General features: G+C 32.1%; 12 protein-coding genes and 2 pseudogenes across 14 annotated transcripts, besides 13 other annotated features; 9 read left to right on the top strand and 5 right to left on the bottom strand.

Annotated features, from left to right (window-relative positions):
• Nucleotides 1–7,899: part of a mobile genetic element that runs on past the window's edge.
• Nucleotides 1–18,787: part of a mobile genetic element that runs on past the window's edge.
• On the bottom strand, nucleotides 556–1,711 carry TVAGG3_0517100 (organellar and viral DNA polymerase type B; the record flags this gene model as incomplete). The annotated part of the gene is made up of 1 exon (XM_051237110.1): nucleotides 556–1,711. A coding segment is annotated over one exon (1,156 nt), but the record flags the coding sequence as incomplete, so codon positions are not given.
• On the top strand, nucleotides 2,050–2,811 carry TVAGG3_0517090 (annotated as a pseudogene). The gene has a single exon. A coding segment is annotated over exon 1 (762 nt).
• Nucleotides 3,344–3,619, bottom strand: TVAGG3_0517080 (uncharacterized protein; the record flags this gene model as incomplete). Its single annotated transcript, XM_051237109.1, has 1 exon — nucleotides 3,344–3,619. The coding sequence occupies one exon, from the start codon at nucleotides 3,617–3,619 to the stop codon at nucleotides 3,344–3,346; it is 276 nt and encodes a 91-aa protein (XP_051094933.1).
• On the bottom strand, nucleotides 4,760–5,647 carry TVAGG3_0517070 (protein of unknown function, DUF4106 family; the record flags this gene model as incomplete). Its single annotated transcript, XM_051237108.1, has 1 exon — nucleotides 4,760–5,647. One exon carries the CDS (start codon nucleotides 5,645–5,647, stop codon nucleotides 4,760–4,762), a length of 888 nt encoding a protein of 295 aa, XP_051094932.1.
• TVAGG3_0517060 lies at nucleotides 5,739–7,297 on the top strand (annotated as a pseudogene). Its single transcript has one exon. A coding segment is annotated over exon 1 (1,559 nt).
• TVAGG3_0517050 (uncharacterized protein) lies at nucleotides 7,443–7,763 on the top strand (the record flags this gene model as incomplete). Its single annotated transcript, XM_001297084.1, has 1 exon — nucleotides 7,443–7,763. The coding sequence occupies one exon, from the start codon at nucleotides 7,443–7,445 to the stop codon at nucleotides 7,761–7,763; it is 321 nt and encodes a 106-aa protein (XP_001297085.1).
• TVAGG3_0517030 (organellar and viral DNA polymerase type B) lies at nucleotides 8,567–9,142 on the top strand (the record flags this gene model as incomplete). Its single annotated transcript, XM_001297085.1, has 1 exon — nucleotides 8,567–9,142. The coding sequence occupies one exon, from the start codon at nucleotides 8,567–8,569 to the stop codon at nucleotides 9,140–9,142; it is 576 nt and encodes a 191-aa protein (XP_001297086.1).
• On the bottom strand, nucleotides 9,224–10,081 carry TVAGG3_0517020 (uncharacterized protein; the record flags this gene model as incomplete). The annotated part of the gene is made up of 1 exon (XM_001297086.1): nucleotides 9,224–10,081. The coding sequence occupies one exon, from the start codon at nucleotides 10,079–10,081 to the stop codon at nucleotides 9,224–9,226; it is 858 nt and encodes a 285-aa protein (XP_001297087.1).
• Nucleotides 10,105–10,365, bottom strand: TVAGG3_0517010 (uncharacterized protein; the record flags this gene model as incomplete). Its single annotated transcript, XM_001297087.1, has 1 exon — nucleotides 10,105–10,365. One exon carries the CDS (start codon nucleotides 10,363–10,365, stop codon nucleotides 10,105–10,107), a length of 261 nt encoding a protein of 86 aa, XP_001297088.1.
• TVAGG3_0517000 (uncharacterized protein) lies at nucleotides 12,089–12,448 on the top strand (the record flags this gene model as incomplete). The annotated part of the gene is made up of 1 exon (XM_051237107.1): nucleotides 12,089–12,448. The coding sequence occupies one exon, from the start codon at nucleotides 12,089–12,091 to the stop codon at nucleotides 12,446–12,448; it is 360 nt and encodes a 119-aa protein (XP_051094931.1).
• Nucleotides 12,478–12,684, top strand: TVAGG3_0516990 (uncharacterized protein; the record flags this gene model as incomplete). Its single annotated transcript, XM_001310213.1, has 1 exon — nucleotides 12,478–12,684. One exon carries the CDS (start codon nucleotides 12,478–12,480, stop codon nucleotides 12,682–12,684), a length of 207 nt encoding a protein of 68 aa, XP_001310214.1.
• Nucleotides 13,264–13,315: a mobile genetic element.
• Nucleotides 13,373–14,340: a mobile genetic element.
• Nucleotides 14,411–14,463: a mobile genetic element.
• Nucleotides 14,804–16,154: a mobile genetic element.
• TVAGG3_0516950 (MULE transposase domain-containing protein) lies at nucleotides 15,401–16,057 on the top strand (the record flags this gene model as incomplete). The annotated part of the gene is made up of 1 exon (XM_001310214.1): nucleotides 15,401–16,057. One exon carries the CDS (start codon nucleotides 15,401–15,403, stop codon nucleotides 16,055–16,057), a length of 657 nt encoding a protein of 218 aa, XP_001310215.1.
• Nucleotides 16,491–16,520: a mobile genetic element.
• Nucleotides 16,521–16,644: a mobile genetic element.
• TVAGG3_0516910 (uncharacterized protein) lies at nucleotides 17,904–18,140 on the top strand (the record flags this gene model as incomplete). The annotated part of the gene is made up of 1 exon (XM_051237106.1): nucleotides 17,904–18,140. The coding sequence occupies one exon, from the start codon at nucleotides 17,904–17,906 to the stop codon at nucleotides 18,138–18,140; it is 237 nt and encodes a 78-aa protein (XP_051094930.1).
• TVAGG3_0516900 (uncharacterized protein) lies at nucleotides 18,304–18,624 on the top strand (the record flags this gene model as incomplete). The annotated part of the gene is made up of 1 exon (XM_001310215.1): nucleotides 18,304–18,624. One exon carries the CDS (start codon nucleotides 18,304–18,306, stop codon nucleotides 18,622–18,624), a length of 321 nt encoding a protein of 106 aa, XP_001310216.1.
• Nucleotides 18,788–18,805: 18 nt separating the features above from the next.
• Nucleotides 18,806–18,995: a mobile genetic element.
• Nucleotides 18,996–19,965: 970 nt separating this feature from the next.
• Nucleotides 19,966–21,006: a mobile genetic element.
• Nucleotides 21,007–21,122: 116 nt separating this feature from the next.
• Nucleotides 21,123–21,150: a mobile genetic element.
• Nucleotides 21,151–21,311: 161 nt separating this feature from the next.
• Nucleotides 21,312–21,344: a mobile genetic element.
• Nucleotides 21,345–21,481: 137 nt separating this feature from the next.
• Nucleotides 21,482–21,519: a mobile genetic element.
• Nucleotides 21,520–21,876: the final 357 nt, after the last annotated feature.

The following is a 21,876-nucleotide window of genomic DNA, read 5'->3' as shown; positions in this document are numbered from 1 at the left end:
TGAAGGATTTATGTGTATGGTTCTTGTCAGCTTTACTATTTAATGTAGCTTGAAGTTCATTTATATCGGAGATGTTGTGTTTATGAGATTTCAAAACTTTGTTCATTGCTTCGAGTTCAACTTTGTCAGCTTTACTTTTAATAGCATCTTCAAACGTTATTTTTGACTTAACTCTCAAAGTAAATCTTGGTTCAACTAATACACCGTTAACATTGAAAGTAGAGGCATAAATTTCATCGTATAACTAAATGCTTCTGGCGCTTTACCTGTGTCATAATGTACAGTACAGCTTATGTCATAACCTTTAGCACGAATGTATTTATATCTTCTTTCATTAACATCTTGTCTTCACTTTTTCTTCAGTTCGTGTTAAATATCCATGGTAGTCCGTTATAATCTGTTCATCTGAAGTTATATAATGAACATGGTTTTTATCTGCTTTACTATTTAATGTAGCTTGAAGTTCATTTATATCGGAGATATTGTGTTTATGTTCTTTATCTGCTTTTTCGGCTAATTTCTCTTCTATCTCATTTATTTCAAGTTCATGCCTACCACCACCTCCCGAAGAAGTATTTTTCTTCAGCTCTTGAAGAACGTCCACTTCGCCATCTTTGGTGTCAATAATGAGACTTTGAGTTAAAACCTTTCCTGTCTTAATGGATGTTTGTAAAACTTCTTCTTCACCGTGTTCGGGATCATGGTCGTCATCATATCTTGTGAAATCAGAGATGTTGTCATACATTAAGCATATCTGTCTCAAAAGTTCTGCTATTTGAAACTGGAACGAAAGATATACAGAACTTTCATCATCTCCTAAAGTCAAGTCTGCTTTCTTAAGTATTTCTTGAATGTATGCAATGAGAACAGAGTACCTTGGAAAATATTCGAACAATATTTCATTAGCTGTTGGTTTTGGGGGTTCTTCTGGAGTTTCTGCATCTCTTGACTTCAATGCTCTTGCTCTCAAAGACCTAAATGTTAGAGCACCGGGTTTTACAAAGGACTTTATAAATGCTTTAATAGTTCCTGGTAAGTTATTGTTAGCATTAAGTAAGTTCCTTATGCTTCCATCATGTACGTCCATAGCACTATGTAAAAAATCTATACTTTTCTTGTAGTCAGCAATAGACTGACTGTGATTTTTTAAAGATTTGTCAATACCTTTAAGCCAATCTTCATGCATGTCTGATACTGAGCCAAGAATATCATTTGCTTCCTTTAGTGTATTTTGTGCTTCTCGTAAAGTATCCAATCCCGTACGTGCATTGTTTGCTATACGTCTTACAGTATCTATTTGACTCCTTGTTTCTTGCATCCAACCAGATAAAGTTTTAATAGTATCCGAACCATTTGAAATGAAGTTCAAAGCATTTTTAACGTCATCTAAAGCTTCTTCACCAAGTACTGCCCATATCTTTCCGATTTGGTATTGAAGAACTCCATATGAAGCAGCTGTTAAACCAGTATTTATAAGGTCCCATATCCATGATTTAGCAGTTTTTCCATCCTTTCCATCCTTTCCATCCAAACCGTTTTCGCCTTGAGGTCCTTGTATTCCTTGTATTCCTTGTATTCCTTGTATTCCTTGTGGTCCGGTGTCACCCTTCTCTCCTTTCAGTTCATCTTTATGTTCGTTATAATATTCTAATGTCATAAGGTGTACATCATTACTGCTACCAGCAACGCCGAGAATTTGTTTCTCATTCATGACTAAATTCTTTAGGCATTTAATGTTGTCGTCAAATCGAAAGCTCTTTAACAATTCAATGAGAACATTTAATACTTTCACTAATGAGGCATCTACTGTAGAATTTATATATTGCACCGTTCCATCATTTATGATGGGAACCTTGCTTGTTGTAATGAATGGGTCATAAGTGTTAAAAGTATCGAAATCAATGACTTTTTTAGTTTTTCCATCGTCAATGACTAAATCATTGCCTTCAATGGTTAAAGTTGAGTTTTCGTTTACTAGTTCATGTGCTCTTCTTGCTTCATTTGTTTCATACGCATATGCAGCAATAGTCATATTTTAATGAGAATAAAATGTTGTTCTATTTGCAAAGTACAGACCCAAACGAATACGGGACAGTAAAGCTACAAACAAACTTAGGTCTTCAGAATGAAGCGCTTGCTTTCAGAGTTGTTGACTTCAATACTATCGCAACTTTTGTCATAATGACGAACAGATTTCATGGAGTTTGAAATAGATGACAAAAGAAGTTTTATAACATTTCCTAACAGAGCAGAGTATAGAATAGATAAAATTGCTGTAGTCATAGATACTCTCATAAATGAAGAAACTATTGACAACATAGATGTCGAACTCTCTTCTGAGGGAACATTGAAGTTCAGTAGCAAGAAAGAGTTCAAGATAACACGAATGAGTCATAGAGTCAACTTCTTTTAGGAGCATATCATATGACATTTCCTTTGAAAAGTGTTGACAAAACGATTGAGATGAAATCTGTTCCATACGTATGTTATGGTAATTGTTTATACATTGAGTCTAAAATAGCTAATGTCACAGGCATTTCAGGAGTTAATAGTAAAGGTTCAGTAGAATATAAATCCTTCTGTTATGCAGTCAATTCAATGTTCATTCCAAACGTTCCTGTCATAGCAACTCATTTAGGTAAATGGGTTCGCATTAGTCCTCATAATTTGAAAGACATGCAATTCAGACTTGTTGACTTTCAAGGAGAGCCTGTAGAACTGAAGGCACCAGTGCGAATGACTGTTGAAGTTGACTTTTTAGAAAATATTAAATGCAACAGCTTACAAGAGAACTCAGAGCTAAAAATATAAAGTATGAATGTTATGTATTAGGTCATGAACTTTGGTTGTTGTTGTTTGATGAAACAAATGAGTTAGTTATGTCAGTCAAGAGAACAGAAAAATATTGTGTTAGTGAAAACTGCACCAAGTCAATAAGATTAGGTTTGCATTATGAAGATGAGTTCGATACTGTTGAAGAAGTTTTGGATAGATATTACAAATTGCTTTAATTTACTAAAACATATTTCAAGCAAAGTTTATATTCTGTTGAAAGTTTTGTATACTCGTTCGAATATTTATACTTAAACTCAACTCCTGGAGTACCTGGTGTTTCAATGATGCGGATGTTACCTATTTTCATGAATGGTGGCGTTTGACCAAGCATTCGATTTCAGGGTCGAGATAGTCAATGACACATTGTTTCCCTGTTATTCGTGAGATAACATTTTCAAGGTCCTCCTTTGTTAGAATTATTTGGTTCTTGCTTATAAGATTTGTCAAAAGCTTCTTATCGTCTTTGAGTAAAATTGTTTGGTATAACTGAAGAAGGTAATGGTCTACGTTATCTGAAGGATTTGTTTGAACATTTGTAAGGGTTGTCGTTGGCTTCTCTTGAAAGAATTTGGTCCAGTGGTGGATACTCTAACTTAACATCTGATGTAGCGTTAGCGTTTGAAGCTGAGTTTAAATTCACGGATTTCAGTTCTGGTTCTTTTTCTTTCAAACACTCTGAACTATAGTTCTTTATGACAATATTGTTTGTCGTTCGTGAGTCAACATTTGATGTTGGTTCAATTGGAACATTAACGGCACCAGCTAAGATGGATTTGCTTCTCATTTCATATAGAATAAAAACCTTTTATATGTATGAAATGAACAATATACTCGACAAGGGTTTGAATGTAAAGCTAACGAATGAAAATATTGTTGAATTCACTGAGACAGGAGCTGTGTATAAAGATGTAGAACTACTGAACAAAAGAGCTAAGGGAAGAAGCAGGAACATGAACAAAGGGTGGAAGCCTATAAAAATTTATGTCAATGATGGCTCAGGAGGTTCAAACATAAAGTATGCAGAAAGTTATAGAGTTTATGCTCTCAAAGGTGAAAAGCCTTCATTTAAGAACAGCTATTCTAACGCATATCCTCAAAAGTAGTCATGTGATTTTATCCCAAGCATATGGGGATTCTAAATTTTTGTCCCTATCGTTATCCCAATTGAATTTTTTTTTGGAATTTAAAAATTTTTTTTCTCCATGTAAACTTAAATTTTAATTTTTACCACTAAAATGCAATATTTCAACAAATTAATGAGTAATAATATTTTAATTTATAATAAATATTATAAATCTCCTCAATTTAATGTAATTATTGTATTAATTTTTGTTGAAAATATAAAATCTTCAAGTAAATGATGTGAATTTAATATTTTTAGAATGTTGTTTAATTGTACTATATTATGGCATGTAAATTTTGTTACAATACATTTTATATGGGATCCCCATTGCCCAATTGAGAGAAAATTGAGAGGTGGGATTGGGCCTAGCCCAATTCAAATATCCCAGGTGGAAATAAAAATTAACAATTCAACATAAAAAAGCATCTTAAATAATAATGATATAAAAGAAATTTTGTATGAATTTCAATCAATTTGTTTTTTATTCAACTTAAGAATCACTTCATTAATGAAAGAAGTCGGGTTCACAACATATCCCGATCTTGAAACGAAACACATGTTTTTTGATGCCCTAAACGGGGGGGTCGCAAGCAAAAAAAAAGATGTCAAAATTTATCCCAAAAATTTTAAAAAAATCGAAGAAAGTGCATCCCAGGGATTATAAAATTTAAGTTTTCACATCTCTACTCAAAAGCTAACGGATGGGGAAGTGGATGATATGAATGACAGCAAAAATATTAACAGAAATGGCGACAGAGATGCATGGAATTTGTTTACCATTAGTCAATTGAAGGTTAAACTTTAAAACAATGTTGGTCGTTCCCATGGAATATTTTTGACTTTAATGGTATTAGTCATGATATGAATCTCAAGGTATGAACGAGGAGAGATGAGAGACTTATATGCTTCCCAAATTTCTTCAAAAGGTAATGTTATACCTGACTGTTTCCAAATGAGTTCAATATCATAGCGTGAGAAACCTTGAAAGATAACGAAGTCAGTTATGAGACGTTTTATGTTTAAAGCAAGAAAACGCCATGTTTGCATAAGTATTGCTACAGTTAAGTGGTAATGTCTGACTTTAGTTATGATGTTAGCTAATGGTGAGTCAGGCTTTGACACTAAACCTTTACCAGCGAAGTCGTCGCAAACGAGCAGAGTGTTTGAAGGATATTTTTTGAAGGGGTATTTTGAAAGTTTTGACAGAATGTAGTTTGTCAGTCGTTTCATATCGTAAACTCCTGAGTATTGACGTAAGTGGTGTTTGTCAATAATTCTTTCCATCTCCTCAGAAGTCTTTTGCATTCCTGACTGTATGAACTCTACGATGGCATAATATTTTCTCTTACGTCGAATGTAACGTTGAAGAAATTCAATGAGTTCACTGTCTGGAACTTTAACGACAGAGGCTTGAACTTTTGACATAAATGTTTTCGCTGTTGAGTCCATAGAGTCTGAAGTTGCTGATATAATGATTTGGTCATAGTAAGAGTCGTTTCCTAAACGTTCTGTTATGAGTATATGACGAATGAGGTTAAATGTCTTACCTGAACCCATCTTTCCACAATAGAAATACACACCATTTGAACAGAACTCATAGTCCTTACTGAAAGGAAGAATGAGAGAAGAGTTAAGTTTGTCTGTAGTTTCATTCATGTCTTCATCTACGTCATGTATTAAATGCTTCATTTTATCTCCATTAAAAATGCAAGTCAGAAATATTCAGAACATAGCACCGAGTCTAACTGACAAGAGTATAAAGATATACTATGAACATGTTATGATGAAACCAACCAAAATTCAAGAAAGTCAGTATACTTATGAATATCCAAGACACTGGGTAGAGTATGTAGGAGGTGAGAAAGCTATTGAAATCAGACAGGTTCGAAGTATTCCAGCAGGAAGAACAATATTATTGAAGAACTTTAATGTTTTGAGATATAATGATGAAACAAAGAAGCAAGATAGTTTCCCTGTTGCTGTGTATGTGAACTTAGATACAGGAGATGACATGAAAGTTTTTAACACAAAACTTCAAACAGTAGTGAGAGAACAACTGACTGCGGAAGGACATCCATTACCTTCAGAAGTTAGCATAGCATATAATTTTGAAACAAACTCAATAGATTTTAAAGTCGTCTCTGCAAAGAAGTCAGGATTTACATTTAATGAAGCAGATGTATATTCGAATGAAAACTTCAAAGCTATTGCATGGTTAGATAATGACGATTGCTTTAAGAAAATATTTAAATTCAGTGACTCAAAGATGTCAATAGATGACCTTCGTGGAATGTTACCATCGACGTTTACAGTAGAAGGTTCAGCAGGATTGCTTACAAGATTGTCAATTGGTGGTATTTGGTCTCGTGAGAACATTGTTATAAAATCCAGTATAAGTGAATTTGCTGAAGAATCTATATTATGTCTTTCAAACTACATGTATTCGCCACCGAAGCATTATAGTATAACAAACTTTGTCAGTAAGTTTAACATAAGACTTGTCGAACCTTCTTCAATGAAAGATGTTGTGCTACCTAAAGATGGAAAGGATGGACTCATTATTGAGATGATTTTAATTGCATATTAAATGAGCTTGTTCTTGAAGGTCATTCATGATGAAATAACTGTTGTAGAAGATGTTAGCAATTGTTCAGACATTTTGAAGCGTATAGATGAGATAAGAAAGAAGTTAGATAGACCGCAAAGCGGTGAGGGTGAAGCCCGTGAGAATGTTTATGTTTCATTGACTTTCTCCAGTAACGAGAACTTTTATGAGATAATATTGAAGAGAGATGATTTTAATATGGTGTAAATGGTAGCTTGGGCAGCTTTAGGCGCAATGGGAACAAAAGCATTAGCATTTGGAGCAAAAGCACTTGGAGCTTATGACGCAGTAAATAAAATGAGTGGAGGAAGGTTTTCAAGACATTAGATGCAAATAAAGGGAAGATTGGAGGCTGGGTTGCAAAGAAGTTAAGATTAAATAAAATAGGGCTCATAAATAAAGCATCCAATTTGGTTGCGACTGAGTCAGAAAATGCTTTAGGAAAGGACGATGAGTTTGCAAAACACGCAAAAGACTTTAATGACCAGATGAAAGGTGAAACAATGCATTTAAATAGATTCGATAGAACTAAAGAAAATGTTTCTTCTCCACCAGTAGTTCTTCCGTATGGTCCCTATGGAATGTATGGAAACCCTTACGAAAGACCATTTGACCCATTGACTGGTGGAAGTAACTGGTATCATTACGGACGAAGAAGAAAGACAGTCAAGTTGGAGACAGACGTGAAGAAAGCAACTAAAAAGAAACCAAGGAAGAGAGTTATAAAGCAATGAATTCAACAGGGTTAGAAAAGAGGTTAGAAAACGTGTTAGATCTAACATTCTAACATAAACATTATTTTTGTGCTATGTTTTCATACGTGTGAGGGTGGTGATATCATTAATTTTTAAGTTTATTTTTAAGTTTATTTTTATATAAATGACGAAAACTATTGAGATAACAAACTACAACGGTCATGAGTTCAAGAACTTGTTCTTCGTTCCTCGTGAAAATACATTCTATCAGATACGAGGGAGAAAGGGTAAAGTTAGTTTGAGCGTTTATGAAGGAATGAAGAATGGAAAGTTTATACAAGCATATGATACAAACGGTAAACGTGTTTCATTAGCTTTGTCAAAACTTACTAACATTTATTTTGACAGTGATTTTGACCTATATGAAGAAGAAAGTGAGTCAGAAGATTATGAGCTGTTATATAAAGCACAGCAATGGGAGGAGTTGCAATACTTTTGTAAGTGAGAACGTTTATTTTTACATTAGTGAAGTTGTTTGTGAAAACGTTAGTGAAGTGAAGTGGTTGGCGGCTTTGTAAATATTTAATGTTAAGTTAGTGTTGTCGTTTGTGTTGTAAAATATACGTTAACGGTTTTGTAAATATTTAAGGTTAAGTGGTGTACGGAGGCGCGCAGTGCCTCAGTACACGACTTAGCCATACTAACTGATTTGGATGGTAAGATAAGTTTCGGTATAGTTTTTGTTAATTGATTAAGAATTGTTGAATAAAATTCTGGAACTTCGTCAATTTCTTTGATTCCTTCTTGAAGCGTTGAAATTTCTTATTGACTCTCTTTTTATAACTTTTGAAAGAAACCGTAAAAATTGTGAAACATGCTTTTTAATAAAAAACAATTTTGATGAAAACCATAAATTAATTTAAAATTGAAATAAATTTTTGAAATCTATGATATTGAATAAAAAAATTTATAGTGTAGATATTGATATAGATATAGATGTTAATTTTAATATGATATTTGATAAAATTTTTTTATCAAAACATACTGATAATAGGTTGACATGTAATATGATATTTTGCCTTGTAAATATATTTGGTCGGCAAAATAACCTAATTACTCTTATTTTGAGTTAACTTCCACCATTTCGTCTTATAATATGACAAAGATGCTATAAGATATGCCATCAGAAACTACAACCATATAGTGAAGTTCGAAGGTTTGGATGGTTCAGATAAAACTATTTTCAAGCTAACGAAAAGCATTTGCAGACACTTTAACTTCTGTCCACTTGGTGTTAACATTCTGTCTATGTCGAAGAGAATAATGTGTGAAGTATTCTGTACTGCTGAGGACTTAGGAATGGACATCTTTTATAGCGATACCGACAGTATGCATCTCTACAATGAAGATATCCCTCGTTTAGCTGAAGAGTTTGAGAAACGTTATGGAAGAGTTCTCATTGGTAAAAACCTTGGTCAATTTCATAGCGACTTTGCAGAAATCACAAAAGATAAACAAAGTTTAGCATACAAGTTAATATTTTGTGGAAAGAAGACTTACATAGACTTACTCACGAATGATTTAAATGAAGTTGCATTTCACTGCAGAATGAAAGACGTGAAGCAAGATGTTATTGCTTTAACCGCTAATGAAATGTTTCCTGACTCTGTTCAGTGTTTCTATGATGAAGATAAAGGTTTAATGGTTCCGCAAGGAAAATTTGACAAAGACTCTGAGTTCAGTGTTATGAAGTTATATAAAGCACTTTATGACGGTCAAGAGATTGCATTCGACTTATGTAAGTCTTCTAGTCCTTGCTTTGCTGAAAAGTTTAACTTCTCAATAACGACTAAAACAAGCTTTATTCGTAAGTTGAAGTTCTGAGGTCATTTATTTTTGTCAGCAGTGAGACCATTCATGATAAAAATAAGCCGCTAGCGGCAAGGGTGAAGCCCATGTGGTCATTTACAATACAGCTATTGTAGAATTTAAGAGTTGTGCTTCAATGTAGAGACAGTCCTTATGGTCTGGAGGTAAGAACACTGGGCAGTTATGGTCATGAGTGGAGAACATGTCTATCCAAAACTCACGATTGAAGCCAGTTAATTTATAGTATTTAGGGTTAGGAAGTGGTGAAGTTCTTGTATGACCAATGAACTCATTTTCAACTCCCTTACTTAAGTTTGAATATAATATAGCTTGCTTTCTATCCCAAATGCCTGGAAATCTAATTTCGGAAAAATCATTTTTCCTCGGAAGCATTGCATCATAATTGAAAACATTCTTGAAATCATCACTTGGTTCAGAGATTTGAAATCTTATACGTAATGGATTTTTATTCTCTTTAGCGACTTCATTGAATGGTGAGAATACAATGAATTGACAGTCATGTGTTCCATCTTCATTTTCATTAAATTCATAATGAAAGTCTATAAGTTGTGGCCGACTACCTTCTTCTTTCAGTTGTGCAAGAAACTCACGTAAAGGCTGTAAAGTTTGTACTTCAATGTTGAACTTTTTCTCGAACATCTCATTAAATGAAATCATACATTGTTGCAATGTTGTATCGTCTTTAAAGTATTTGTATATGTGAATGTTTTGGGCGCTTAAAGACTGTTCGTCATTTTCTATCTCGACTTGAAGTATAAAGTCAACCTTTCTGAAAGCACGTGTTATATACATAGATGTTATGCCAATGTACTTCTCTTCATTTATGTTCACAATCCAGTCTGTTGGAAACTTAAACGTTACTCTGTTCCCCTTTATTTTGACGTCAGGGTTTTCACTACTGAACGCAACAGATAAAGGTATTTGTCTATACATTTAATTCGGATAAAAATAACCATTTACTCTTTCTTTGCTTCAGCTTCTTTAGCTTTTGCTTCAGCTTCTTCTCTAGCTTTCTTCGCCAGCAAACGTGGGTTCTTTTGTCTTCCAGCAGCTAATGCAGCAAGTTGTTTTTCACTAAGTTTTCTCTTTGGTCTCTCTGGCTTTTGTTCTTGTTTTTGTTCCTTCAGTTCGGATAAAATTTGCTCGCGAATTTCTTTCTTCAATGCTTCAACATCTATGACGCCTTGGGTCTTGTCCGTAGGGCTTGTCTGAGTCATTTGACTGCAGATAAAAAACAAAATTAAAACTTTAACCGATGTAAAATGAGCTTGTCAAAATCAGAGCGGGAGTCTATTATATTAAATGACGCAAGAGGAATACAACATCCTTTCTATTACGTAAGTCAGAGTAAAGATGGTAAAATATACGTAAGAAAAAGAAAGGTTCCATTAGCGAATGCAGAAAGCGACAACATTAAGGTGCATGGCAAGGGTGAAGTCCACGAAGCCCATATAAAACCTTCTGTTCAAACTGAGCCACCAAAAAGAACAAGAAGAAAAGAAGCCAGATGTACTTTCAATAACGAACCAAGAGCTTATTGCAAAGTTCGTGAATTTCATTGAAAAACAAACCGAGTCAAAGAATCCTGACCCGCCAGTGAAAGAAGTTGAGACAAAAGAGAATGTACAGTTCATTGAAAATGTCAAGAAAACAACTTCCACCACGAATGCCAAGAAGAAGAGTGAGAATAATTGAAGTAAATAGATATTTTTATCTGAAGTAAATACATGCAGAACGAACAGTTAAACGAATTTACTCCAGCAGAGCATATTCATCAGATTCGCTCATATTTCGATATCATAGACAATGCAGTTCAAATTGGTGACACTAATAAAATATTCTGACGCAAAGATTCCATCACAACCTGGAACTGCTAAAGATAACACATGGTAACATTCAATCTCTCACCTCCTGGTGAAAATATGTTGGACCTTTACAATACATTCATTACGTATAAAATGGAAGGTCAATTTATTGTAGATAAAGAAATTGGTTCAGGTTCCAATAAAACAAACCCATCAGGATTTTGGATTGGTTTCGATGACGCTTTCTATGCAGTTGCTGGATATCAAATCCTTGCAAATGGTCGTATCGTATATTCTCAAGACAACGCAAGAGAAGAAGCATATATAACTTCAAACTCACAAACTACCGAACAAATAAAGAAAGTAGATGTTTTCTCAAAGACTCGACATGAAGATGTATGGAGTCATTCGGGAACATGCAGAACAGGACAAATTGTTAGTGGTCCAATTACAGCAGGAAAATCATTTGATTTTAAGCTTCGTTTAAGAATTCCTGTTAGAAGATTCCTTCCATTAGAAGCTATTCGATTTATTCCAGCTTTTGCAGGAAACATTCAGCTTAAAGTAAAGTTCAGTAGCGACGCCTTACAATGCACATCTATATCTGTAAATGATATCATTGCTTTCAATCCAACTCTTAAAGTTGCATTTGCTTCAGATTCAAATCCACCGACAAATAAATTTGTTCCATGGAATGAACCATTCACTATGATAACGAAGGCAGTAGAAGCTAGTGGAACAGTTACTATTACAACTGTAACCCAGCAACTATTTCGAACAAAAGATGGATTTTAATGAATGTTTCATTCATCCAAAGTCATTTCTTTAGACCCTAACATTTATACAGAACTTGTAGAACATTATACAAACGAGGCTTTATGTTTTCCTGTTAAAGTTATGGATTGGATTCTCTATGGACGGTTCATTCTCAAAGAATACAGATAGTTCAAGTGCAACATTTACAGCAGCTTATACGCCTATTAATGTTAAAAGTATTTGGGCACTATTTAGAAAGAAAGACAACTATTATGTTAATTTTGAGAACCCTAAGTTTAAATATCTTCAGCTTTCCATGGGAGCTTATGGAAATATGCCTGCAGAACCTGAAAAATCATATGGACCTGTATTTTATGAAATGGTTGCGAACGCTTGCAATACAAACAATGATATGATAGGATTTAATGAAGATGTTATGAGGTCATTGGTGGATGATGGTAGTGTGGAACATAAATGGGATAGCTATGACAACACACATTTCTTATGTGGTTTTCCAACAGAAGTGGACTTTTGCTTCCAGCAAGGTCAAACATCTACTGCTCCAATAACATACAAATTGTCTGTTAAAGGACCTATTGAACTAGCAACTGAAAATGTACCAAAGCCACTTATTGGATTTATGAGGGATTGTTGCTTTGCCATTCAGGTGCGTGCTAATGGAATCCCAATAATAAGATTAGATGACTATAACTTAGCTACGGACGACAGTGAGGAATAAAGGATGAACGTTTATTTTAAAGCTTATAAATGAGTTCTTCATCAAGCTCTCGTGAACCTTCACCATCTATGAAACAAACTTTACCAAACAATTATGGAGCACCTATTGAATATTTCTTACGAGCTGCACAATGGCAAAGAGCAGTCTCACCAAGGTTAGGTGTTCCACCAGCTCCTGTCAAAAATAGCATTTGGTCAAGTCCTTATATAAGATATGGTGTAATGCATGAAAAATAGCGTGACTTCATTTTTGACAGTTTACAAATGTAAAGTGTTGCATCCTTAAAAACTTGGAAATATATATATTCATGAATTATCTTGTATATTAATTGAAAATCCATAAAACCCTAACAATATTTTTTCTTAAAAAAAAACTATAACAATATAAATAAAATTAATCGTTAAATAAAAATATTTGATATTAGAATTTTATTGGAAAAATAAAAAACTTAATATTTTAAAGAAATATTTAAATACTTGAATGTTTTAACTTTTACATTATCATATAGACTCTCAAATTATTGATTGGAAACGGTTTGAGGGTTATCAATTTAAAAAAATTGTGAGTTTTTTAGATTTTTGGCAATGAGTTTTAAAAATTTGTGAGTGAGAATGTGTGTTGATGCTTGGCACTTTGAAGGGAAGATGTTCTGGGTTCACAATTATTAATGGGATAAATAAAATGATTATAAATATAATATATTAGAAAATAATTTGCAAAATCTCTCCATTTTTATAAATTTAATAATAGAAGTTGATCTATATAGAAAGAGCGTTTTATCTATTAAGTTTTTGGCTTTTGCCTTCAAATCATTAATATAATTTTTTCAAAAAAATTGTTTTATTTAAAATAAACAAATTTTATCAAATAACTAGTATTTTTAAATTATCTTTTGAAAAATTGAAAAATTTACAAATTAAAAAATGGAAGACATCTTGGTTCGTCTCGAAAACCCAGAAGATCTTAAAACTTTTCAACTCCCAACCGTTCCCGCCGATCAGGTTCTCAACGTAATTGAAGAAAAATATCAAGAATACATTAATAATCCAAATGTAACTCTCGAAGATACGGCAAAAACACTTTCAATAGGAAAAGAACGTTTGAAAAAAATTTTCGTACTACTCGGCTATCCAATAAAAGAAAGAGGAAGACCAAAGAAAAAAATTTTTGAGGAAGATGTATACAAAATTTTGGAAATTAAAGCACAATATGACATTGGATACAAAAGGATCAAAGAATCATATTTCGAAAAAGTCGAAAGATTTACATTCAACGATGCTTTCAAAATTTTCAATCAACAACATTTGTTTACATTTCACAGGCATCAGAAAATCGACGAACATCCACATGAATACGTTGCTCAATATGTTAATCAATTGTGGCATACTGATTTGAAATTTCTGAAGGATGATAACGGTAACCTTCAATATTTAATTTCATTTCTTGATGACAGAAGCAGATACATTATTTGCTGGGATGTTTTCGATACAAAAGAAATGAAAAATACTGCCAGAGTATTTCGTCACGCAATTGATTTAGTCAAATTAGTTCCACATGGAATTCTCACAGATAATGGAACAGAATTCATTGGAAAAGATTTTGAAGCGGTTTGCCAAGAATTCAATATAAAACATTTCAAAACTCATCCGTACTCTCCAGAGGAAAATGGAAAAATTGAAAGGAGTTGGGAGACTCTTTTCAAGACAAACCCTGGAGTGAACGTCTTTGAGTTCATCCCCAATGTTGTTTCCCAGTATAATAGGGTATGGAAACACTCCGCATTATTCAAACTCTTTGGGGAGAAATTGACTCCATTTGAGGCCTGGGAAAGAGGCCCCAAATGGACAAAAGATCTCTGCGCTGAACCAGGCTTCGAAAAAAATCTTAGAGATTAACAAATAATTTCAAAAACAAGAAAATTCAAAAAATCACAAAAAGGAAGTTAAGGAATAAACACTTACATTTATTACATTTGGATTTTTTAAAAAATTCAGTATTATTTTTAGAAATAAGATAATATAGTTCTAAATAAAACAAAGAATGTTAAGAATGAAGAAGGAATTAGCGGATGCAGCCGAAGCACGCTCACAAATTACTCTCAATATCCACTCAAATCATACAAAGTTTTATCGAATAGTTTGATATAAAGACAAAAAATTTACAATTTTTAATTAAATCCGAACAATCTTACATATGCAGCTGAAGCACACTCACAAATTACTCTCAATATCCACTCAAATCATACAAAGTTTTGTCGAATAGTTTGATATAAAGACAAAAAATTTACAATTTTTAATTAAATCCGAACAATCTTACATATGCAGCTGAAGCACACTCACAAATTACTCTCAATATGAGAAAGGGACAGACTAGCCCATTGTCACTTTTTAATTTAGCAAATGAACGCTTATGGAGTGGAGTTTTTGGGTAAATCTGATTTGCTTATAAATGAAATAAAATCAAAAGAAACCATATTGGCATTATATTATGCAAAAATAAATGATCTTAATTAGTACTTTTAAAGTTAATTTCAGAAAAAATTTGACACAATGGTATCCGGCACATACAAGTGGTGTACAACCAAAATATAAGTTGGTTTAAACATATATTGCTATATCTCATGATCTTACTTAGTACTTTTAAAGTTAATTTCAGAAAAAATTTGACACAATGGTATCCGGCACATACAAGTGGTGTACAACCAAAATTTCATATCCCTAGTTTTACATTTATGTTTAGTTTTATTTCACCTAATTTTCAAAGATCATAATTGATTCCACTTATAAGCTCTTGCGCTCTCGCATACCATTTTATGCCGTCACTGGCAAATTCGCGGAATCAATTGTTTTTCCGTTTTTGTATTTTTTCGTTTGGCCCGACACAAGTGAAAATATACAAGTTTGTCTCACAGCATATTTTGGCTCCATCAATCGCGAACCATCTTATTTTTCAATGGACTGCGCACCTCAAATCACAAATGCTGTTGAAACAGCCATCCCCTTATGCCAGATCATTTGGTGTGGCGTTCATGTGTTGCGCGCTGTCATGAGAAAGGCTGAAAAGTTTCAAGATCGTTCCAACTTCGAAACTTTCTATAACTTAATGAAGTTATTGGTCTTTGGTTCTGAAGAGGAAGAAATTGATCCTGATGAAGTTTACAACAATTTAGAAGAAATTTTAAATGAGGAACCTGCTGCCCGTGAATACTTTGACCGACAGTGGCGCCATCATCTTGACAGGTGGATGCTTCGCTATATAAATGAAGGAGATGGAACAAACAACATCTCGGAATCACATTTCAAGGTTTTGAAGCACCAGTACTTCCCAGAAAGGCGAAATCTTCGACTCGATGAACTTGTCATCGAGTTATATTCCAGTGTTGTTCCTTCATTCCTGATTAAGTTGCAAATTAAAGGTCTGGATTCAGAGAGAAGTGTTAAAGTTATCAAAAAAGTCACAAGAGATTTCGAAGAAATGACACAATTTAAAAAAGTCGAATGCATCAGTATGCTTGAAGCTGTTCAGAAAGGTCTGAAAAATGATACACTTGATCCCAACATTGTTTACTCAACATTAAAAATATTATTGCAAAGAAAACATTTGATTTAATAAACATTTAATTTATTATAATTAATTTTTTATTACAGTATACTAAAAAATGCTATAAATAAATTATTATATTTTATTAAAATGTGACTTTTAATAGGAGAGAGGGTCAAAGTTGCTATTTGTCACTTTTCCACAAGAATATAATGGGGAAAAAGTTATCATATAGTTGATCTCATTCACTGAGGTGAGAGATGCATGTAGTGTAATGGGATAAACAGTGGGATTCCTGATCTAAGTCCTAGGTTCGAGACACATTGGCTTCATTTTTCTCTTTTTTATTGACGTAAACTATTCAATTTTTGTGTTCTCCATTCAAATTTCAGAATTTTTTTTGCAGATTTCACGCTACATTCGAAGTTACCTTTTGTAACAACCACCACTGCCTACGAAAGACGAAAGTGTGTCACGATTTCACCCGGAAATCCGACGGTTGTTTAAGAGTATGCACTTTTGTCACCTACTCCTTTTAATAGTAAGTGAATAAAATAAATCAGGAATTGGGAAAGAAATAAGGTTAATTAAAAATAATGAAAATTACAAGTTTAAGGTTAATGAAAAGTGACAATGGGCGAGTTTGTCCCCCACTCCTCTCAATATCCACTCAAATCATACAAAGTTTTATATTTTCATTTTATTGTTTCTTAATAAAGAATTTACTTTAATATTCTTAATTGTTTTCTTTTTTATATTTAATTTTTGATATCTATTTTAAAAAATTTATACAAATTCGAGTCAGCTAATAATTTAATTGAAAAAATAAAAAGAAAACATATAATTTTTAATCCGTCTAATTGAATAAGCAATATTATATAAATTATGTTAAACGGTTAATTTTTTCTCAAAAAAAAATTATTTCGAATTTCCGAAATTTTTGACATTTTGGCTGAGAACTATGGTCTGCGAGGTACATAGATAGAATCAGTACCTCGCAGACTATAGTTCTCTATATGGCGCCGAAAATTTTTTGGTGAAATGTCGTCGCATTTCACCAAAAATTTTTCGGCGCCATAGGAAGAATTGGAGGGTGTGAGATACTATTACATGCTATAGTACTCACACCCTCCAACTCCCAATCAAAATCGCATAAAATTTGCTACTTATCTTCAGATTACCTCCCATTATAAAATATATCATTGCTATCTCATTGTACTATATTTCCACCCTATTGTATTTAAAAATATAAAATTTTTTGATAATATATTTTTATATCTTGAATTTTCAAACAATATATTCACAGATAATATAATGGGAAATCTATCTCAACCTAACCTTAAAGTACCAAACTCCTGCTTGCATTCTCACTTACAAATATTAAACATCCATCTCCAAAAAACTAAATTCTTCACACTTTTTTTAAAATTGAGAACATAAAAAACGTATGCATTTAATAATTTAAGATACTAACAAATATTAAAAACTTCAAAATATCAGATAATAACGTTTTTCAATTAAAAAAAATATCATTTTGCTTTTCAATTCGAACATAAATCTTAAATATTTTTAATTAATATCTGATTTACAGCATTATTATCCATTTATAAATCTGACAAATAAATGACAAAACCATCAGAAATAGTGTCACTTTTTGTTAAAAGTGAAGTCACGCTATTTTTCATGCACAACAGAAGTAGCTGAAGTTAAACAAACTCCAACGCCTTCACAAGCAAAACCTTCAATAACTCCTGAACCTATGGAAGTACAAACTCCTGTTCAAAAGTCAACTCCTAAACCGACTCCAACATTTAAACCAGAACCTACTCCTCAAATAAATCGTAAAACTCCTGCGTTTCCTTACTGAAAAAATAACGTTATTTTTATTTAATATTAAAATTTTTATTTGATTGAAATGACAAATAAAGTCACTGAAGCAATGAAACAAAAGTTTTTGATAGAATACATTAAATCAGGAACTATTCCAGAAGGTTTTTACATTCATACTATGAAGGATGGTAGAGTTCAGTTTAGAAAGATAAAGCAACCATTAGATAAAGAAGGAATTTTGAGAAAGATTAAACTTCATGAGGACAACATTGCTGAACTTAAGAAGAAGCTAGAAGAGTTGGAGAAAGGAAGAGAGTTATAAAGCAATGAATTCATGAGGGTGAAAAAACAGGTGAAAAAAGAGGTGAGATCTCACCACTTCACCTAAATTTATTTTTGTGCTATGTTTTCATACGCGTGGGGTGGTGATATCATTAATTTTTAAGTTTATTTTTTTATTTTATTTTTATTTTATTTTTATATAAATGACGAAAACTATTGAGATAACAAACTACAACGGTCATGAGTTCAAGAATTTGTTCTTCGTTCCTCGTGAAAATACATTCTATCAGATACGGGGGAGAAAGGGTAAAGTTAGTTTGAGCGTTTATGAAGGAATGAAGAATGGAAAGTTTATACAAGCATATGATACAAACGGTAAGCGTGTTTCATTAGCTTTGTCAAAACTTACATACATTTATTTTGACAGTGACTTTGACCTATATGAAGAAGAAAGTGAGTCAGAAGATTATGAGCTGTTATGTGAAGCACAGCAATGGGAGGAGTTGCAATACTTTTGTAAGTGAGAACGTTTATTTTTTACATTAGTGAGGTGAAGTGGTTGGCGTTTTGTAAATATTTAAGGTTAAGTTAGTGTTGTCGTTTGTGTTGTAAAATATACGTTAATGGTTTCGTAAAGTGTCAAATTCACATATAATGGGTAAGGAGGCGCGCAGTGCCTCCGTACACATGATATGTATACTAACTAAGTTTCTCCCATTTTTTGAAGGGATTGGAGGCTATGAGATACTGATGCAATGTCAGTACCTCATGGCCTCCAATTCCATCCTGAAACTGATCAAAGTGGACCTTACATGCATTTGGAATTTGCCATGTAAAGTCCATTTTTTGAGAGAGAGGATTTGACTGTGTCAAATCCTCTTTTTCGTTTACGAGAAAATCAAAGATAATTCTCATATAATTCTCTCCAAGTGATTGATCAAATCTTGGTTCAAGTTTCAAACCTTCTTCTTCGATGATTCCTTTGTTTTTTGCAAGTGCAGTATAGGTCATATTGCTGTTTGAATCATTTGGGTTTGTTGTGTTTGTTCTTAGTTGAACTCTCCATCCATAATTTTGGTAAGTTGTTCGACTATTGGTCCTATATCTGAAGTCGAAGGCTCTATTAGATTTACCAACTTCCCATGTTTGAAAGAGGGCAGCTTTTGCGCCAAGTAGAAGCAATGGTAGCATTATTCAAATATTTTATCGGCCAAGTTTTGATCATTCAAAAATTGAATTGGAATTGTTTATCACTTTTGATGATAATGATCGAGTGTCATTGATGTCAAATGCTGCAAATATATTATTTTCATATCTTTTCGCCTAAATAACCTAATTGATTACACTATCAACTTTTCAGTGTCATTTCAATTTGATAGTTATCTAAGAAATAAAATTTTCTGTGTATTATATTCCTTTCACTATTATCATTGATTTTGGAAGGATGATAAAAAAATTAAAAAGCCGATAAAACTCTACAAATAATTGAATTTTTTTAAATATAAAAATTGATCATGGATTATCATAATGAACTAACAAAATCTATCACTATTTCACATTACGATACATCTTTGAATACACAAAACAAAAATCTATTTATAATGAATTTTTCTTAGTAATGATATAAGCATTTATATTTTAAGTTTCATTTTTTGGGGAAAATGTAAAGTTATTAAAAAAATTTAACGTATTTTATATTTCCTCGAATTGGATAAATTGGTCATGTTGATATACTATTCAAAAACCTTCTTATTTTTTAATTTAATTGAATGAATCATAATATTCCGAACTGTTTTCCCGAATAAACAGCCCAATACATTCATAGATAGCATTTCTAAGATCGAGTTAAGATAATGCTTTATTAAGGGTGCGCCCGGGAGGATCATGTAAACTTCAGAATTTAGAACCTTAATTTTTAAGCAATAACTTGGTACCTAAATAGGTAGGAAAACTCTAAAAATATCAAAAAATACAACTTGGCTCCATAATAATCCTGTCATGGTGGCTGTTTGTATCCCCTAGTATTTTCCTTTTGGATCTCTTTTTCTGTCGAAATTAAATTCAAATCTCAGAAGTCGAAGTGAATAATCGACTTATTACTGCTATTATACGAATAAATAAATTCATTATATTATTTTTATTTACATAATATCTGTTTGAAGTCCATAATTCTATAAATTTTTCTTCAAAAACATTACAATCTTGATAGTTTTGATACTGTTTAATAGGTTTTTGGCACCTTATTTAGTATTTACTACGTATAGAGTCGATCTGAACTTAATTTTCGGAAATTTAAAATATTTATTATAAGTAAAATCTGATTTGAAATTTATGTTTAACTACTCATATCTTGCATTATCCTGAGTAGCTTTTGTAAAAATTCATCAAAAAAGATTTTAACGTGCTTTAATTTTTATTTTTTAAAATAATGCATATTATTATATAACTAGCATATTTACAAATTTTAGTGCTTTCAAAAATTTAATCCTCCTCCTCTCAAATAAACGTACATACGGGTGGCCTCTTTTTTCAAAAAATTAAAATTTGAAATTTTTGGCTCAAATATTAGAGATTTTTTCAACCTTCAACGATATATGTTGTCTATATCAGACCTCCTTTCTTTTTGATACTTAACATTGTTCCTAAATCTTAGCCGTTAAGGCTGTTCTGAAAATATTTTTTTTTCGAAAAAATTCGAAAAAAATTCTTAAAATTCAAAAATCCCTTAATTCCTGAGGATTTTGGAAAAAAGTTTTTACATGAACATGTGTATATTATATGAAGTATATTGATAAGGTAAAAATCAAATTTTATTGCATATTCATCGAGAAAATAAACTAACGAATCCTTCAAAATTGAGAGGGTAATCCTCCTCCTCTCAAATAAACGTACATACGGGTGCACCCTTAATATAATATTATTTAAAATTAAACAATAATCTTTATTACTTTTGTATAAATTTGAATTGTGAAGAGATATCAAAATTTTGAATTAATACTCTGAAATTTGAACTGAGTAAAATTAAGAGTGCACTTCCCACTTTCTGACATATAATGAAAAAAATCAATATATCTTTATTTTAATAGCCGAAAAGTATAGCAGCCATGTTTGGTACTATGTAGTGATTTATATTTACTTTCTCCTGATCAAAAATACTAACTTTTTGACCTTAGAATATTGGGATGGGAAACTTGTGTGTCAAAAAAATTGAGAGAATGTCAGAAAGTGGTAAGTGAACACTTAAATGCGATATTCTAATATTAATAAAATATGATTATAAGAAGTATTTTTCAAAACTCAAATTATCAAACATATACGATTATTTTTGAATCAAGTGCTTTCCGCATTAGAATCAAAAATAATCATTAGTATGATAATTACTGTTGTAAACAGAAATTCATCAAAAGTGACACCTCAGAAAAGCTAAAATATTGAATTTTTAGAACTTTTGATAGAGCACGTTTTTAAATATTAATTAAAGTAAATGTATATTTTGTAAAGATTCTTTTTAATAAAAAAATAAAATTTTGAAGAAGAACACAAAATCTTCTGAAAAATAATATCACATAAACTCATATTATTTTCTAATATATAACTATTTTATATAAAAATCAAATTCAATGATCTTAAAAGCGAAGGATAAACCTCAAAATTTACGAATATAATGAGTGGGAATATAATGCTTATCTATCATATTTATCCTTCGCTTTTAAGATCATTGAATTTGATTTTTATATAAAATAGTTATATATTAGAAAATAATATGAGTTTATGTG

The sequence above is a fragment of the Trichomonas vaginalis genome, chromosome II (assembly GCF_026262505.1).
Source record: "Trichomonas vaginalis G3 chromosome II, whole genome shotgun sequence".
Classification (NCBI taxonomy): domain Eukaryota; phylum Parabasalia; order Trichomonadida; family Trichomonadidae; genus Trichomonas; species Trichomonas vaginalis.
This window is presented reverse-complemented; position numbering and strand designations above follow the sequence as displayed.